A 13,964-nucleotide genomic window follows, 5' to 3' on the forward strand; every position below is an offset into this window, starting at 1 on the left:
AGTGAGCTTTAGATATGTGACAGTTGAATTCTATGGACAACCCAGGCCGATCTGACAACCCGGGACATACGTGCAATTCATTTGGGGAAGCTAGTTTTAGAGCAGCAGAAAATGACGTCCTGAGAGAGGCCTGTTAGTGCTAATTGGGAGAGCTGTGCGATGTGTGTTAGTATTCCTGATACAAAGTTTCAAGTGAGAGCCTCAGGCTTAAACTAAAAACGTTAGCAGTCAAGGTCTTTCTGACCAGCTTGATTCCCAACCGAGTAGCTTGTGCCAGGGTGAGCATGGTGGGTGGAACATTGAAAAGATCAGCAAGATGACCAGGGTGAATATTTAGAAATGTCATGGTAAGAAATGAGCTTGTACAACTAGAGCAAATAGGCCTTGAAAGCCAGTTTAGAATTAATGTTCTAAGAAATAGATTGGCAGCATGTATTCCTAAATAGAATGCTTTTCTCGGGTTCAGTTTGGTAGCAGTGTGCAAGGAAGAGAACCTGGAGTCAAGGATGTCAGTTAGGTTGTTACCACACACATACCCGAAACTAGCGTGTGGTCCTTCCTCCAAACTATTCTTCTCTTTTGTTTGTACTGGATTTCCATTCATCATAACCATGCTGTTGCCTCAAGCCAAGAACCTAGGAGTCATCCTCAGCCTGGATTCACTCTCCATTTGTAACTTCCAAATGGTCACCAAGTAAAATTGATTTTATTTCTTAATAATAATAGATTCTACATGTAAGTTTTTGAATGAATGAGTTTCCATTTTGAGTGCCTTGGTAAGGGGCGCTCATCATCCACCTAACTTATTGTAATAATCTTTTCAATAGTCTGATTCTTGAATGTTTTCTTCCTTTCCAGAAACATCTAGACTTCCTCCATTACTCACTGAGGATAATCTTTCTGAAATGCAAATCTGATTTTCTTAAAGTCCTTCAGTGTCGTAAAGGGTTATGTCTGTATTTCTCAGAATGGCATACATGGCCCTTTGTGGTAGACCTCTTGCCTACCTTTTCAGTCTCATTTCCCCTCATGTATTCCCAGTTCTTTGGCTTGGTGGAGGACTCGGGACTATAGCCCTTAAGAGTTACTTGCAATTTCTTGACTACACTTTTAGAAATGCCCTTTATTCAAAAGAAAATGGTTAAGCTTTTACCATGAACAAAATTTGGGCTATGTATTAGATTCCAAGGATGAAGAAGATGGTTTCTATTCTCTCTGTATCGTTGTCCGCTGCGAGGCAGGCACCTGTTTGTTCCACTTCATATCCTCTGTTCTCAAGCTTGTTGGAAGCTGTTGGTTCTAATAATATGGAAAATATAGGTTCTTTGACATATATGACATTTCATTTGGGGAAGCTGGGTATCTTTTGGAGCAGCAGAAATGAGGTCCTGAGGGGGCCTCTGTTAGTGCTAGTTGGGAGAGCTGTGTGATGTGTGTTAATACTCCTAATACAGAGTTTCAGTGAGAGCCTCAGGCTTAAACTCACAAGGTTAGCAGTCAAGATCTTTTTAACAGCTTAATTCCTACACTTCCCCCACAAGTAGCTTGCGCCAGGGTGAGTAGCAGCAGGGATTTCTAATCAGTGGATAAAATTCCCCTCACTAGGATCCACCTTACCAGATTTATAAACAGGAGGACTAGTTGACTCAGGGCAAGATTCTTAGTGTTTCTTTGTTGATGTTCTTTAGCTTCCTGTTTTCAATTTTTTTGGTTGTTTCTCTTAACTAGACCCTCAGGTTTTTTAGAGCAAGTACTCTATTTTACTCATTTTGCACTCCACCATCTGATATAATACCTGACTCTGAATGTCTTCAGTAAACACTGATGAAATGGGGTTTAGCAGTACAAATGAAAAGTGATGTGTATTGCTTGATAGTATACAGTGTTGTCCTTGAGAATAGAATGAAGGAATCCATGTGGCTGTTTTTCTTTAGCTAACTTGGAAAGTATTCTTTTTTTTTTGAGATGGAGTATTGCTCTGTTGCCCAGGCTGTAGTGCAGTGACACGATCTCGGCTCACTGTGATCTCTGCCGCCAGGGTTCAAGCTATTCTCCTGCCTCAGCCTCCAGAGTAGCTGGGACTACAGGTGCTTGCCACCACGCCCGGCTAATTTTTTGCATTTTTAGTAGAGACAGGATTTCACCAGGAAAGTATTCTTAACTGAGTTAATGGAAAAATTAAGATGCAAACAAGTTTGTTTTTAGTAATTTATCTCCCAGCTCTTCAGATGACTGTTCTCTATTAAGGACTGCTATAGTAATATCTAAAATTCATGTAATCACATTAAGTCTTTAATTCCAGATGTTGTTGAGATCATTCCTACTCAAAGTGTGAACCAAGGACAGCAGCATTCACATCACCTTAGATCTTGTTAGAAATGTGGAATCTTAGGCCCACCCTAAATCTACTGAGTCAGAATCTGCATTTTAACAGGGTCCCTAAGTGATTCATGTGCACACTAATGTTTGAGAAGCACATATTTGTAAATTATAGCTTTCCATTTGATTCATGTTTCTTATGAATTATGAAGGTGGGTGTATATGTCAGCCTGCATTAGTGAGGTAGCTTATGGAATGCATGTCAACCACACTTAACAGATACTAGTTTTAAAAAACACATGCTAGGCTGGGCGTGGTGGCTCATGCCTGTAATCCCAGCACTTTGGGAGGCTGAGGCGGGTAGATCACCTGAAGTCAGGAGGTCCAACGTGGCAAAACCCTGTCTCTACTAAAAATACAAAAATTAGCTGGGTTTGGTGGCGTGCGCCTGTAATCCCAGCTACTCGGGAGGCTGATGTAGGAGAAGAACCTGGGAGGCAGAGGTTGCAGTGAGCTGAGATTGCACCACTGCACTCCAGCCTGGGCAACAGAGTAAGACTCCATCTCAAAAAAAAAAACCACCAAACAAGAAAACACATGCTAAATGATCCTGTTTGATTTTTGTACACTTTTGATTAATCTGTATATTCTGTTTCTCCAGGTCGCCATTTCCCCAAACGTCCAAAGCATATGCTTGTAGTGGAAGCAAAGTTTGATGGAGAACAGTTGGCTACTGATCCTGTGAACCACACTGACCAGCCAGAATTTGCTACTGAGTTAGCCTGGGAAATTGACAGGAAGGCACTTCATCAGCATAGGTGATTATCATTTTCATTTTAAAGTAGCTTCTTTATTGGTTTCTTGTTTTTCAGGCTGTTATAAATAAATGCGGGTTGAGTATTTAATACTTGCGACCAGAAGTGTTTCAGATTTTTGGAATATCTGCATAATCAAATACCTCAGGGATGAGACCCAAGTCTAAACATGAAATTTATTTGTGTTTTACATTATACACATAGTCAAAGGTAGTTTTACATAATGTTTTAAGTAAATTTTTCATAAAATGAAGTATGTGTTAAATGCTTGTGTGTGGAATTTTCCATTTGTGGCATTACGTCAGCACTCAAAGTTTTAGAATTTGGAGCATTTCAAATCAGGAATGTTCAACCTATAAATTTTGTATCTCATGTTACAGTAATAATTACAGTTATTGAGTGTTTTTTTAATGTGACAGGAAATTTTTAAAGTGCTTTGCAACAAAAACAGTTAAACATCAGAAGAACACTATGAAGCTGGTATTTTTATTTTCCCTGTATTATAGGTGAGGAAACTGAGGCCTGATAGTAACTTGCTTTGAGTCTGTTAGCTTAGTAGTGGTAGAGCCCAGCCAATCCAGCTCCAAAGCCTGAACTTTTACACTACACTTACACTGAGCTGTTTGGGGTTTTTTTTCCTAATGTATGAGACAGTAGATATTCTAGAAATACCTTGATGATACCTACTCAGTGCTAAATAGGGTTGGAATTCATTAATTCTGTTAATTGTTGCATATTTACCTGGCTTGCCGAGGATATATAGAGGGTATCCAGTGAAAAGCTATGAAAGTAATTCTGTCAAGGTTTCTTTCTAATTAATTTATGTTTGATTTTAAACAAAACCACTTTATTAGTATATAAAATAGACTTAAAGTTATAGTATATATTTTTTGTGAACTCTGTGACTGGAAGCAGGCAACGACAAGAAAAGCAATACTCTTATTTATTAAAGGATTAAAAATATATTTTCTTCTGGGAAACATGTTATCACTTTAATACTTGCTTGTTCTCAGTACTAAATTAAATCAAAATAGAAAGTTAAAGGAAAGCAAGGAAAACTCAATTTACCTCTATTGCTAGAGTAGTCCATGGATTTATTTGAAGAATTATTGCATCTTTAGAGAATATCAACGTTGGATTTCCTTTTAGTGGTGTCTGTAATGGAGTCCTGCTATGAGCTGTTAGGACTTGCATTTTGTTAGTGCCAGGTTAGTACCACTCTGATTGTTGTAGGCTGAGAAAATACAGATAAATTGAATTTATAAGTGATGAGTTTGTGCTAAGCGCAGTTCTATAATAATTCCACTAGATAAAAGCAGTGGCAAAATCTATTCAGCTTAATGCACGAGCCAGTTTAGGGGTTCCCAACTAAAACAGAGCCCATGCTAAGCGAGCCAATATCATTCTTTCAGAATATTGTCTTGTGTTAAATTATTAATTTAAATTTTAATTTATTTTATATTCCTATTTGTTTTTTTAGCTACAAAGAGCTATAAGCATGTATTTCTAATTTTATATATGTTACAGTATAAGAAAAATAAAATAGGTCCTGAAAATTCATGGTAATTTTTTACTTTCAGAAAGTTTTACACGTTACAGAAGCTTGAGAAACATTGACCTACATGATGGCTCCCAGGTTCATGTGATTCCCCTGCCTCAGACTCCTGAGTAGCTGGGATTACAGGCACGTGGCACTACACCCAGCTAACTTTTTTTTTTTTTTGTATTTTAGTAGAGATGGGGTTTCACCATGTTTGTCGGGATGGTCTCGATTTCCTGACCTTGCGATCTGCCTGCCTTGGCCTCCCAAAGTGCTGGGATTACAGGTGTGAGCCATTGCACGTGGCCTAGTTCTTGCCTGTTGAAGAGTTTTTTAGACAATATAAAATAGATACAGTTTTATCCATCAAAATTATAAGTATCTTGATAATAGGTAATATTTTCAAGGCTAACAGAAAGTTTATTAAGCAAAAACCATTTTATTTATCACATGTTTTGTTATAGGCTACAACGTACTCCTATCAAACTCCAATGTTTTGCCTTGGATCCTATAACTTCAGCCAAGGAAACCATAGGTTACATCGTTCTCGATTTAAGAACCGCTCAAGAAACAAAGCAGGTATTGCCCTTTTGATGTTTTGCTAATGATTACGTTAGACAGTTGATTATTTTCAGTAGATAACAGATTGATGAAAAGGTCATGAAATACTAGACCTGATCAATCATAGGCTTGAGCCAATATGGCAGTTCTTTTTTTTTTTGAGATGGAGTCTCTGTCACCCAGGCTGGAGTGCAGTAGCACAATCTTGGCTCACAGCAACCTCCACTTCCCAAGTTCAAGTAATTCTCCCTGCCTCAGCCTCCTGAGTAGCTGGGATTACAGGCAGTCATCACCAGGCCCGGCTAATTTTTGTCTTTTTAGTGATGGAGTTTTGCCATGTTGGCCAGGCTGGTTTCAAACTCCTCACCTCAGGTGATCTGCCTGTCTCAGCCTCCCAAAGTGCTGGGATTGCAGGCGTGAACCACTGCACCCAGTCAGTATGGCAGTTCTTATGTTTTAGTTTATGAATTAGATTTAGAAAATCTCAACATTTTAATCATTTCCTTGGCCAAGAACTGTCTTTCTCAAAAAACGTCTCTGAACTCACTTGTATCCAAGTTGCTATTTTCAGAAACTTAACATGCCTAGCCCCTGAGCTTTCCTTTTGAAGGTGGTTCATCCTCTTCCAATGTTTCCTGCTTCAGTGAATTGTCGACACTCCCCTTTCAGTTATACAAGTTAGAAATACAGAAGTCTTCCTTGACATTTTTCCTTTTCCTTCCCCTATAACCACCTATTCCAGTTTTTTCCCTCCTGATCTCTCTGCTATTCTGCTTTTCGCTGCTGCCTCTCCAAATTCAGCTGCTATTGTTAATTGCCTTGGCTATTATAATAGCCTCCCTGCTTCCTGCTCTTGCATTCCTTACATAGCAGTCAGAGCAAGTGAACTTACTGAAACACACTTGATGTTATCCAACCAGTACCCCTCTCTCTGCCCAACTACTCCCAAGAAAAGGAACTCAGAATCGTCCTGATTCCTGTGATAATAGTGACTTTTATTATTTAACATGGTGCTGTTTAGGGCTTTTTTTTTTTTTTTTTTTGAGATGGAGTCTTCCCAGGCTGGAGTGTAGTGGCGCGATCTCAGCTCACTGCAAGCTCTGAGTCCTGGGTTCACGCCATACTTCCGCCTTAGCCTCCTGAGTTGCTGGGACTACAGGTGCCTGCCACCACGCCCGGCTAATTTTTATTTTTTTAATTTTTTTTTATTTTTAGTAGAGATGGGGTTTCACCATGTTAGCCAGGATGGTTTCGAACTCCTGACCTCATTATCTGCCTGCCTGGGCCTCCCAAAGTGCTGGGATTCCAGGCGTGAGCCACCGCGCCCAGCCGCTGCTTAGGGCTTTGAGTCTCTTCTGCCCTTTTCGTATGTGACTGCCTTTAGAAACCTCCCTTGCAATGTTTCTGCTTGTCTTGGGTCATAATTTTCTTAAGGGGGAAAAAAAGTTAAAAAATTAAAATAATATCTTCTCTTTTATTTAAAACTCCTTTCTTGATTTGAATCTTAAATTGGTATTCTGTGAAGAAAAATTTATCTCTTACTAACGTTTTTGCTGCTGATAGCAATGATATTTGCATATGATCAGTCAGCCTAGCCCAAGGTTGGAATAATTTAAAAGAAACTACAATTTTAAAATGCTTTAAAAGAGGACTTGTTTTCCTCCCATCCTTGGTACTCATTACCTCTCTGCCCCTAAATCCTATCCTGAAAAGGTTTTTCCTTCTTTAGTTTTAGACCCTGGGCCTTGACGGGGCTCTTGATGTTTCTCTTAACCACCTTCTCTCATGTAATGTGTAAGTGTCTAGAAGACACTTCTGCAGTCAGTTTAGTTGCAGAGAAGGTAAATCCTCTTAGGAGGGTATCTGAGGGATGAGGTCATGCCTCTAAATACTCTTGGCATTCCTTGTCCCCTTGCCCTTTAGGACAGTTTGTCAACGTATTTGTAATCAAAGTTAGGGAGAAATGGCTCAGTTATTTAAACCAAATGTTGTATTGCTTATTCTCTCCTGTTTGTCAGCATAAATATTAGAAATTGGATGGTACAATATTTGAAGTTCAAAATAAATTGATTCTCTGTAAATAAATATAAACAGAAAAAAATCCAGATTTATTTTTCTGAGTTATGTAACAGAAAAAGTCATCAATTCTCTGAGTAGCTGGAAATCTTTCTTTCAGGCTTATATTCAAAATTATAACATATTTGTCATAAGAAATACATCAACTGTATTATGCGTTTTTATCTTTAAAAAATAGGTTGTTGATTTTTATTTAAACCTATGGCCTATTTAATTCTGTTTTACTTATCAAACATGACTGGAATATAAAATAGCAGTATAGGCACCATTTATTAATGTCTTTATATAACAAAGACAATATAAGCATCATCTACTATATCTTTTTTTTTTTTTTTTTTTTTTTGAGACGGAGTCTCGCTCGGTCAGCCAAGCTGGAGTGCACTGGCCAGATCTCAGCTCACTGCAAGCTCCGCCTCCCGGGTTCATGCCATTCTCCTGCCTCAGCCTCCGGAGTAGCTGGGACTACAGGCGCCCGCCACCTCGCCCGGCTAGTTTTTTGTATTTTTTAGTAGAGACGGGGTTTCACCGTGTTCGCCAGGATGGTCTCGATCTCCTGACCTTGTGATCCGCCCGCCTCGGCCTCCCAAAGTGCTGGGATTACAGGCTTGAGCCACCGCGCCCGGCCTACTATATCTTTATATAACAAATTATCAGAGTAAAAAATGCTGTTTCCAAGTATTGAGATGGTGTTCCCACTGACCAGTGATTCCTGCACTAATAATATATGTAGGCATGATATTTTTCAGGTGGTCTTGAGTACTAGAATTTCTGAGGTTGGTCTAGTGGGGATATTCAAATAATTTAGGATGCTTTATTCTGTAAGAAGGGTTTTGTTTCAATATCAGTCAAGTACCTGGTTCATAATCCACCACTCTTCCATCAGGCCTTGACTTTAGTATTTTGTTAATGCTTTTTATTAACACTAATAAGATTTTCTTTTTTCTTTTTCTTATTTATTTTTTTTGCGACAGGGTCTCTCTCCTGTTGCTCAGTCTGGAGTGCAGTGGTGCGATCATGGCTCATTGCAGCTTCAATTTATCACGCTCAAGCAATCCTCCCATCTCAGCCTCCCAGGTGTGCACTACCATGCCTGGCTAATTTTTCGTATTTTTAGTAGAGACAGACGGGATTTCACCATGTTGCCCAGGCTGGTCTTGAACTCCTGGACTCAAGTGATGTACCCACCTCGGCCTTCCAAAGTGTTGGGATTACAGGCATGAGCCATCCATCCAAGATTTTCCTTTGCTTATTGATATAAGCAGAACGAAGCAGGTCTATGGCAGAAAGAAAAGGTATACTTTTAAAATGTGAGAAGATAGAGGTTAAGGAATTAGAAAACTGGTAGTTTTTTGTGTTGCTTAAAGGATGGAGTGAGATTGGGGATATAAGGTGAAAGGTAGAAAGAAATATATTATGCTTTCTTCCTTTTAATATTTTACCTCTTGAAGCATAGAAGACAAGCAAAGAAAACAATTTAAACTTATACATAGTTTTTCCAGAGGAAAATTCAGTTGATGGCTTCCTAAGGAGGATTAATTTGTTTTGAGAAAAATGTGAAAAAACATTGTTTATAGAGGATAAAGTACTGAAAAGCTATAAGAAATTTATTTAGAACCATATAGCATTTCCCAATATTTTTTTTCCCTTATTAACTAGTAGGTGTTTTGTTATTTTGTTATTCTCTAGGCACCGAAATGGTACCAGTTGCTGAGTAATAAATACACCCAATTCAAGTCTGAGATACAGATAAGTATTGCTTTGGAAACCGATACAAAGGCACCAGTGGATAGCTTTAAAGCAAAGGGGGCTCCCCCTCGAGATGGAAAAGGTTTGTGCATCATCTCTAAAAACATTCTCTGAGAAGTTCCATCTTTGGACTAGAGCTTTAGGAAGGGGGAGTGTCATAGGGAGATATATGCAGGGTGTAAACTGTTCGTCAGACAAGTGTTGTGACATTGTTACACATGCAGCACTTGTTGCTCTTAGCTCTTGTTTACAAATCTTAGGACATTTTTTTCTTTATTTGTTACGTAATAGAACAAAGCACAATGTTGTATAGTTTTAAAAATTTGCTACTTAGGACAATTTTCTTCCTAGGATGAGTACAGGAAAGCCCAAAATGGTCATGCTGTTCTCTATTTATTAACTCAACTGTAGTTTAACAAAACCTTTATATTTTTTCTTTTTTAATTAATACACTTTATTTTTTAGAGCAGTTTTAGTTTCACAGTAAAATTAAGCAGAGAGAAATGAGAGTTCTCCTATATACTCCCTGTCCCCACGTATTTGCAGCCTGCTTGCTGTCAACATGCCACACCAGAGTAGTGATGCTACAGTGCATGAACATATATCATTCATATCAGTGTCACCCAGGGTCCATAGTTTTACATTGGGTTTCTCTCTTGGTGTTGTACATTCTATGGTTTTTGACAAATGTAAATGACTCGTAGTATCCACTATTGTAGTATCATACAGAGTAGTTTCACTACCCTAAAAATCATCTGTGCTCCTCCTCTTCATTCCTCCCTCCTCCCAGCCCCCTTGGCAACTATTGATCTTTTTTACTGTCTCCATAGTTTTGCCTTTTCCCGAATGTCATATTGTTGGAATAATTTCGTATATAGCCTTTTCCAGATTGGTTTCTTTCCCTTAGTCATAAGTGCATGTAAGGTTACTTCATGTCTTTGCATGGCTTGATAGCCCATTTCTTTTGAGTGCTGAGTAACAGTCAATTGTCTGGATGTATCACAGTTTATTTTTTCACTCAGCTCCTAAGGGACGTCTTGGTCGCTTCTAACTTTTGGCAATTATAAATAAAGCTACTGTAAACTGCTGTAAACATCTGTGTGCAGGTTCTTATGTGGACAGAAGTTTTCAGTTCATTTGGGTAAATTTCCAGGATTTCAGTCATTGGATCATGTGGTAAGAATATGTTTAGTTCTGTAAGAAATATCCACACTACTTTCCAAAGTGGCTGTGCTATTTGGCATTCCCACCAGCAATGAGTGAGAATTTTTGTTGCTCCATATTCTTGCCAGAATTTAGTGGTGTTAGTGTTTTGAATTTTGGCCATTCTACTAGGTATATCATAGTATCTCGTTGTTTTAATTTGCAGTTCCTCAATGACATAGGAGGTTGAGCATGTTTGCATATGCTTACCTACTGTGTGTATATCTTCTCTGAGGTGTCTGCTCAGGTCTTTGGCCCATTTTTAAATTGGGTTGTTCATTTTCTTGTTGAATTGTAAGAGTTCTTTGTATATTTTGGATAATAGTTCTTTATCAGATATATATTTTACATATGTGTTTTCCCAGTATGTGGCTTAACTTCTCATTCTGTTGACATTGTCTTTCCCAGAGCAGAAGTTTTAAATTTTAATGAAGTCTAGCTTATGAGTTGTTGCATTCACGGATTGTGCCTTTGTAGTTGTATCTGAAAAATCGTTGCCACCACCGAAGGCCATCTAGGTTTCTCCTTTGTTATCTTCTAGGACTTTTATAGTTTTGCAGTTCACATTTAGGTCTGTAATCCTTTCTGAGTTAATTTTTGGAAAGGTCGTAAGGTCTGTGTCTAGATTCACTTTTTGCATATAGATGTCCAATTGTTCCAGCACCATTTGTTGAAAAGACTTTCTTTGCTTCATTGCATTGTCTTTCTCCTTTGTCAAAGATCAGTTGACTTTACTTATGTGAGTCTATTTCTGGTCTCTTTATTATGTTCCATTGATCTATTTGTCTATTTGTTTGTCAATGCAACACTGTCTTGATTACTGTAGCTTCAAGTAGGACTTGAAGTCAGTGCCAGTCCTCTGACTCTATTCTTTGTCTTCAATATTGAATTGGCTGTTCTGGTTCTTTTGCGTCTCCATATAAACTTAAGAATCAGTTTGTCAGTATCTACAAAATAATTTGCTGGGATTTTTATTGGGATTGTGTTGAATCTGTAGATCAAGTTGGGAAGAACTGACATCTTGACAATATTGAGTCTTCCTGTCTGTGAACATGCACTCCATTTATTTAGTTCTTTGATTTCTTTTATCAGAGTTTTATAGTTTTCTTCATATAGATCTTACATATTTTGTTAGATTTATATCTGAGTTCTTTATTTTTGGGGGTGTTCATGTAAGTTTTCTTTGTTCATTACTGGCATATAAGAAAACTGTTGACTTGTGTATTTGTATCTTGTAACCTTGCTATAATCTCGTGTGTGTGTGTGTGTGTTTTGCTTGTTTTTTTTTTTTTTGAGACAGGGTCTCGCTCTGTCACCCAGGCTGGAGTGCAGTGGTGTGATCTTGGCTTACCATATCCCTGTCTCCCGGGTTCAAGCGATTCTCCTGCCTTAGCTTCCTAGGTAGCTGGGACTACAGGTGTATGCCACCATGCCCAACTAATTTTTGTATTTTAGTAGAGAGAGGGTTTCACTACATTGGCCAGGCTGGTCTCAAACTACTGACCTCAGGTGATCTGCCTACCTCAGGTGATCTGCCTGCCTCAGCCTCCCAAAGTCCTGGGATTACAGGCATAAGCCACCACACCTGGCCTTTTTTAAAATTCTTTTCGTCGTCGTCGTTGATTCTTTCCACAGACTTTTTTATGTAATCATGTCCTCTGTGAACAAAGACAATTATATCTTTTCTTTCCTAATCTGTATACTTTTTCCTTTTCTTTTGTATTAGTAAGTTTCAAAGTATGATGTTGAAAAGGTGTGGTGAGAGGGGACATCCTTGTCTTGTACCTGATCTTGAATGCTTCAGGTTTTTCACCATTAAGTATAATGTTAGCTGCAGGTTTTTAAATATGCTTTATTAATTGAGGAAGTTTCCTTCTAATTCTGGTTTACTGAGAGTTTTTATCATTAATAGATAATGGATTTTGTCAAATACTTTTTCTGCCTCTATTGATAAGATTATGTGATTTTGTTTTTCTTCATTAGGCTGTTGATGTGATGGATTACATTAATTGATTTTCGAATGTTGAATCAGTCTTGCATATCTGGGATAAATCCCACTTGATCATGTGTATATTTTTCTTTCTAAAAACCTTTTGTAGAGATCGAATCTCACTATGTTGCCAAGACTGGTCTCGAACTCCTGGGCTCAAGTGACCCTCCCACCCCAGCCTCCCAAAGTGCTGGAATGACAGGTGTGAGCCACCATGCCCGGCCTATAATTCTTTTTATACACTGATGGATTTGATTTGCTAATATTTTGTTGAAGATTTTTGCATTTGTGTTCATGAGAGATATTGGTCTGTATTTTTTGTTTTCTTTATTGTAATGTTTTTGATTTTGGTATTAGGATGATGCTGGCCTCATAGAATGAGTTAGGAAGTATTCTCTATGTTTCTATCTTCTGAAAGAGCTTATAGAGAATTGGTATAATTTCTTCCCTAAATGTTCGGTGGAATTCATCAGTGATTTCTAGACCTGGTGCTTTCTGTTTGGGAAGGTTACTGATTATTGACTCAATTTCTTTAATAGATATAGGCCTATTCAGATTGTCTGTTAACTCTTGTATGAGTTTTGGCATATTGTTTCTTTCAAGGAATTGGTCTATTTCATCTAGATTATCAAATTTGTGGGCCCAGATATCTTCGTAGTATTCCTTTATTATTATTTTAATACCCATAGGCGCTATAGTGATCCCATCTTTCATTTCTGATATTGGTAATTTGTATCCTTTCTCTTCCTTTTTTTTTTTTTTTTTTCTTATTGAGCCTGGCTAGAGGCTTATTAATTTTATTTATCTTTTCAGAGAACCAGCTTTTGATTTTGTTAATTTTTCTCTATTGATTTCCTGTCTTCAGTTCCACTGATTTGCTCTAATTTTTATTATTATCTTCTGCTTACTTGGACCCAATTTGCTCTTCTTTTTCTGGTTTCCTAAGGTGGAAGCTTAGATGTTTGATTTTAGATCTTCTCTTCTAACAAACGTATGCATTTAATACTGTAAATCTTCCTCTAAGTACTGCTTTCATTGCATGTCACAATTTCTGTGCCCAGCGAAATTATCCTTCAAAAGTGGAGAAATAAAAACTCTCAAATAAAAATTGTGTCTCACAATTTTTGTTGTGTTTTCATTTTCATTTAGTTCAAGATATTTTAAATTTATCTTGAGATTTTTTTTTTTAACCCATGTTTTATTTAGAAGTATGTTGTTTAATCTCCAAGTATTTTGGGATTTTCCAGCTATCTCTATTACTGATTTCTAGTTTATGTAGCCTGACAGCAGACATGATTACTATTCTTAAATTTGTTCATATGTGTTTTATGGCCCAGAATTGCTCTGTCTTGGTGAACTTTCTATGTAAGCTTGAGAAGAATATGTATTCTGCTGCTGTTGTTTGAAGTGGTCTATAGATATCCATTGCATCCAGTTGATTGATAATGTTGAGTTCAACTATGTCAATGATTTTCTGCCTGCTGGATCTGTCCATTTTTGATAGTGTGTGTTAAAGTCTCCAAGTTGGATTCAACTGTTTCTCCTTGCAGTTCTGTTAGTTTTTGCTGCGTGTATTTTGATACTCTGTTAAGTGCATTCACATTAAAAATTATTTTGTCTCTTTGGAGAATTGACTCCTTTATGATCATGAAATATTCTTCTTTCCCTGTTAACTTTCTTTGGTCTGAAGTCTGTTCTATCTGAAATTGATATA

At 37.7% G+C, this 13,964-nt stretch overlaps 1 protein-coding gene across 5 annotated transcripts in view; it reads left to right on the forward strand.

Moving 5' to 3' along the window:
- Positions 1–13,964, forward strand: part of CEP120 (centrosomal protein 120) — a 77,013-nt gene that overhangs the window by 2,031 nt on the left and 61,018 nt on the right. For all 5 annotated transcript variants that reach the window (XR_004430112.1, XM_033181426.1, XM_033181425.1 and 2 more), the window contains 3 exons: positions 2,981–3,137; positions 5,139–5,253; positions 8,998–9,139. Coding sequence is in view for 4 of the 5 variants with exons in the window: in XM_033181426.1 (XP_033037317.1) it covers positions 2,981–3,137; positions 5,139–5,253; positions 8,998–9,139 (414 nt within the window). In the remaining variant the exon portion in view is untranslated. The remainder of the gene's footprint in view (positions 1–2,980; positions 3,138–5,138; positions 5,254–8,997; positions 9,140–13,964) is intronic.

Source organism: Trachypithecus francoisi, unplaced genomic scaffold (genome assembly GCF_009764315.1).
Source record: "Trachypithecus francoisi isolate TF-2019V2 unplaced genomic scaffold, Tfra_2.0 Lachesis_group2, whole genome shotgun sequence".
Taxonomy (NCBI): domain Eukaryota; kingdom Metazoa; phylum Chordata; class Mammalia; order Primates; family Cercopithecidae; genus Trachypithecus; species Trachypithecus francoisi.